At 41.5% G+C, this 5,000-nt stretch overlaps 1 protein-coding gene across 2 annotated transcripts in view; it reads left to right on the forward strand.

Annotated features, from left to right (window-relative positions):
* The first annotated feature begins 1,228 nt into the window (after positions 1-1,228).
* LOC125040652 (cytochrome P450 2L1-like) overlaps positions 1,229-5,000 on the forward strand; it is an 11,209-nt gene continuing 7,437 nt past the window's right edge. The window contains exons 1-4 of one of the 2 annotated variants that reach the window (XM_047635318.1): positions 1,229-1,367; positions 1,972-2,107; positions 2,454-2,553; positions 4,223-4,356. In XM_047635318.1, coding sequence (XP_047491274.1) covers positions 1,323-1,367; positions 1,972-2,107; positions 2,454-2,553; positions 4,223-4,356 — 415 coding nt within the window. In that variant the 5' untranslated portion in view covers positions 1,229-1,322. The remainder of the gene's footprint in view (positions 1,368-1,971; positions 2,108-2,453; positions 2,554-4,222; positions 4,357-5,000) is intronic. The other variant, XM_047635319.1, reaches the window with a different exon arrangement.

Genomic DNA, 5,000 nt, shown 5'->3' on the forward strand with positions numbered 1-5,000 from the left:
AAAAAAAAAGAAAGAAGAAGAAGAAAAAAGAAGAAAGAAGAAGAAAAGAAGAAAAGATGAAAAGAAGGAAAAGAAGAAGAAAAGGGGGAAGAAGAGAAGAAAAGAAGAAAAGAAAGAAGAGAGGAGAAAAAAAAAAGAAGAGGGGGAAGAGGGAAAGAGAAGAAAAGAAGTAAAGCAAAGAAGAAGAAAAGTGAAGAAAAGAAAAGATAAAAGATGAAGAAAAGGAAAGAAGAAGAAAAAGAAAAGTAAGAGGAAAAGAAGAAGAAGAAGGGAGAGGGAAAGAAGAATTGAAGAAAAGAAGAAGAAGAAAAGAAGAAGAAGAAGAGAAGAAAAAAAAAAAGAGAAGAAGAAAAGAAAAAAGAAGAAGAAGTAGAAGAAGAAAAGAAGAAGAAGAAGAAGAAAAGAAGAAGATAAAAAAAAAAAAAAAAAGAAGAAAAAAGGAAGAAGAGAAAAGAAAGAGAAGAAGAAGAAGAAGAAGAAGAAAGAAGAAGAAGAAGAAGAAGAAGAAGAAGAAGAAGAAGAAGAAGAAGAAGAAGAAGAAGAAGAAGAAGAAGAAGAAGAAGAAGGGGAAGAGGGAGAAGAAGAAGAAGAAGAGGCGACGCGAGAGGATTGTCTGTTGTTGTTAGCGCAGCGCTTTCTCCTGCCACTCTGCCCACGCGCGCCGGCGAAGTCGCGCAGGGGATCGCGAGGGACAGGGAAGGGCCAAGGTCTCCGTAGGTCCTTCCATAGGCGTTGTGGTTGGTCGGCCCGGCCGGGCTCCTCCCGGGAAGGAAGGACCCGGCGGCCGCCCAGGCCCGTCGCTCATTTCGGGATGAAGAGGAGGAGGATGGGAATAGTAATGTGAATAAGGATGATAATAGTAATAATAATGATAGTAATGATTACAGTAGTAATGAAAATAATATTATTAATAACAATATAACAATAATGCTAATGGTAATGATAAAAATAATAATACTGATAAGGATGATAATAGTAATATAAATAAAAGTATTATAAGTGATAATAATAATATAAACAATGATAACAAATCAACAACAATGATGATAATAACAGTAATGAAAACATGGGTAGCAACATGTTTCTTATAAGAAAAATAATTCATCATAACTTGCACGCGTTGTAGATGCACCTTCCTCTGAACAGCTCGCGGAGGTGGGGCGGGCATGATTAGCATGCACGTCCCCACCTGCCAACCTCGACCAAACGCCCATTGGATTTTTACGTGACATGGCTTTCTTGAGGGCGTGCGAGCGTCAGCCTTGCCACCCACACCCCCCTTCTCAAGGTCAGCCGGAGTGCCTTGGCGAGTGAGGGAGGCCATGGCTCGGCCGCCAGTCGCCACTGGGCTGCAGCGGGGAGAGCAGGTACGTGGCACACTCCGGCCGAGAGGCTGTGAGAGCGAGGGAGATCCGCCAGATACAGGGCAGCTGGGGGCCTCCAGGTCTTAAGCGCATTCATACCTTTATTTCATTCATACCTTAAACTGTTAAATTCATTCATGCCTTAAATTGAAAAGTTTATTCATGCCTCACACACACGGCAAGGTGTGGGCCTCCTGTTCTTGAGTTCTTGGGTGGGTGTTCTAGCGTCACTGTTCTTGTGAACGAGACCGCTCCCTCTTACTGAAAAAGAGCCGTGTGCTTTCGGTGAAATCAGTCAACACAGTATTATTTTCTGATCAAGAACCAAAGCAATTCATGAATACAAAAACGGCAAGTGTATACGTCAGATAATGATATGATAATAATAATAGTAAACATAATGATAGCAATGATAATGATAATGATGATAATAATAATGATAATGATAATAATAATAATGATAATGATAATAATATTAACAATAATGATAACAATAATGATAATAATAATTATAATAATAGTTATAATAATAATAGTGATAATGATAAGGATAACAGGAAAATACAGAATGAACACAGCATGTTTACACGTCTGAATTTGAAAACAGGAACTGGTCTCGCGTTGCAGGCGAAGCCGAAGTGGGAGCCGCCCGAAGCGACCCACAATGTTGACCGTTTTTCTCGTGACGTTGCTGGTGATTCTGGCGTACTGGAGTACGAGGAAGCCCAAGGACCTGCCTCCGGGTGAGTTGACGCTCAGAAAAATATGTCACTATCTATACCAGTATTATCCATTGCATATTCATTCCAGCATTGTCGTAATTATGCCCATCATTATCGCTGTACAAAAGTGCTGATATGACTGTTAGTTCCGTCTCCGCAGACGGGCTTGTCAGAAGCGAGTCCTCCAGCCTGGGAGAATCGCCTCAAGACATGGCTGTTTCGCACTAAACACCGTGAGAAACAGCCTAAACTGATAGCATAACTGATAGCTCATTAATTATGCTCCGGTGATCGCAGATTGTAACCCTCACTCAGAGCATAATTAGTAGCACACTCAGTGAATCATGAAATGTCTTCCTTTCCCCAGGCCGATGGGGTCTGCCGCTGGTGGGGCATCTGCCCTTTAACATAACCGTTTTCAGGGACGTCATCGAGCAGTTCAAGAAGGACTATGGGAGCATTTTCACGTGAGTTAAGGCATAAGTGTGTACAAGGTAGCTTTATATGTTCCTTGAGTGTGTGTGTGTGTGTGTGTGTGTGTGTGTGTGTGTGTGTGTGTGTGTGTCTGTGTGTGTGTGTGTGTGTGTGTGTGTGTGTGTGTGTGTGTGTGTGTGTGTGTGTGTGTGTGTGTGTGTGTGTGTGTGTGCACTTCTGTAAGTACTGATTGATGGATGGCCGTATATGTGTATGTATGTACGTACGTATATGTGTACTTATTACATTGTGTATATGCGAATGTTCGTATTTCTGTGTGAGCATTTGCGAGTGTTCTCGCAGTCACAGCAACAAACACAAAATCTCACGCCGAAAATAAAACACATTAGCATAAACTGGAGAACAGATCTCGATTTATGCCGGTATGATAACAACAACAACAATAACAATTCTTGCATTTAGAGCAGCGAAAACACAGACCTTCTCACCCCAAAAAATAAGAGAATATACGTTTTTCTTTGTGTGCCTGTTTTTGCCTTTGTTGCTTCAACCCTCCTGTTGCAGTTCAGTCTAAGTTCGCTTGAATATTCGTCGCCATAAACAACATATAATTTTAAAACTTCGCGTGCAAGGAATACATAAATATGTACAACAACAAAAATAAGGAAAAATAAAAATTAACATACAAACACAGTCCAGTAGCCATTTCGGTCCCAGTTTCCCTTAACACTCGCTTTTCCATTAACAAATTCACAACATTTCAAGTCAGTTCTAAAGCCCTCTGCAGCGTCTTCCTGAACATTTAAACGTATTCCTAAACTTCCTTAAAGTCTTCTCGCCCTCCAAATTTCTTCCTAATCGCATTCCTTCCCTCCTCGTCTTCCTGGTGTGCTCTAATACCCCCCAACCGCCCTTTTTTCAACTTCTTCCTAACCTATTCCTCAGCTTCCACTCTAGTCTTATTCTTCATCTTTTCTTAATCTTTCCAAACCATCTTGCTTAACGTCTTCCTCAATGCCACTCTCAGTGTCATCCCAATCTTCTCCCAATCCTCATCGTCTCCCTCGCCCTCCTCTGAATCTTCCTCCTCCTAATGGTCCTCCTAATCTTCTGCTCCTCGGGTCCTCCTAATCCTCCTCCCACTCATGTTCCACGCCGCTCTCTTCAACTCCTCCTTAAGATCTTTCTCTTTATCTTCCTAAACTCTCCCTCACCATGAGCAACATCTTCCTTAAATCTTCCGACCTCCCGATCTTCTCCTCGAGTCCTCCTCGAGGTTTTCCTTCGCCGATCTGGCTTCTGTTTTGTCATTCTTCTGATCTCTATTTCGCCAGCTTTCACTCGTGCTCTTTTTAGCAATTTATCTATCTATTTGCCTGTCTATCTATGTCTCTAGCTTCTTTTCTTTCTTAAGCTCTCTCTCTATCTATCTATTTGCCTGTCTATCTATGTCTCTAGCTTCTTTTCTTTCTTAAGCTCTCTCTCTATCTATCTATCCTAATGCTCCTCACCTCCCTAACCTCCGCGCCCCGACCAGAGGGCGCGTGGGCAGCGATCTCCTTATCCATTTATTAAGCTCTCTATTTACTTATCTATCTCTTAAGCTATCTATCTATCTTTCTCTTTTTTAAGTCCTATGTGTACCTCTCTATCTATTGAGTTCTCTGTCTTCCCACTCATCCCGTTCCGTGTGCCGGGCAGGTGGCGCGTGGGCAGCCACGTGGTGGTCGGCCTGAACGACTACCCGCTGATCAAGAGCGTGCTCTCGATGCCGCAGTGCCAAGGGCGCCCCGACCTCTTCACCTTCAACGTCTTCAAGATGAACACCAATTCCGGTGAGTTCCGGCGAAGGCTTCGGCGGGCTTGTGTTCATTTGGTTTTATTCGTTTGGTTTAACTTTTGGCTTTTTAGCTTTAGTCCTTTTTTAGTTTAGTATAATTCATTTGTTGTTGTTTTTCGGTTTTTGTCTATTGACAAAAAATGGTGGTTTTGTTTTTTTACTTCGGTCCGTGAGGCATCGTGTCTCGACGTGTCTTTTTCGAAGGACAATTGCGAAGAATCATTTTCTACTCCACTGTAGTCGCTTCTCTTTCGATCTGGTTTCTGTTTTTTCCCCTTTCTGATTTCTATGTCACCGGGTTTCGCTCTTACTCCTTTTCTCTACTTTATCTTTCTGCCATCTGTCTGTCTGTCTGTCTTTCTACATGTCTCTGTCTACTTATCTGTCTAGTTCTCTATCCACATAACTATCTATCAGTCTATCTATCAATCTATCTATCTATATATATACATTTTTTTCTGCCTTTCCTACTTTCGTTCTTTCTTATTTTCCTTAAGCTTCAATAATAATTAAAAATCCAACCTGACGCAGCTGAAAGCAACAATTCTTATTCTTTAACAAACCCATTCCATTTTTTTTTTCTCTGCTACTAATAAATGATTACCAAATATATATTTCTTTCTTTCCTTCTGGTAATGA

Source organism: Penaeus chinensis, chromosome 29, assembly GCF_019202785.1.
Source record: "Penaeus chinensis breed Huanghai No. 1 chromosome 29, ASM1920278v2, whole genome shotgun sequence".
In the NCBI taxonomy this organism is placed as follows: domain Eukaryota; kingdom Metazoa; phylum Arthropoda; class Malacostraca; order Decapoda; family Penaeidae; genus Penaeus; species Penaeus chinensis.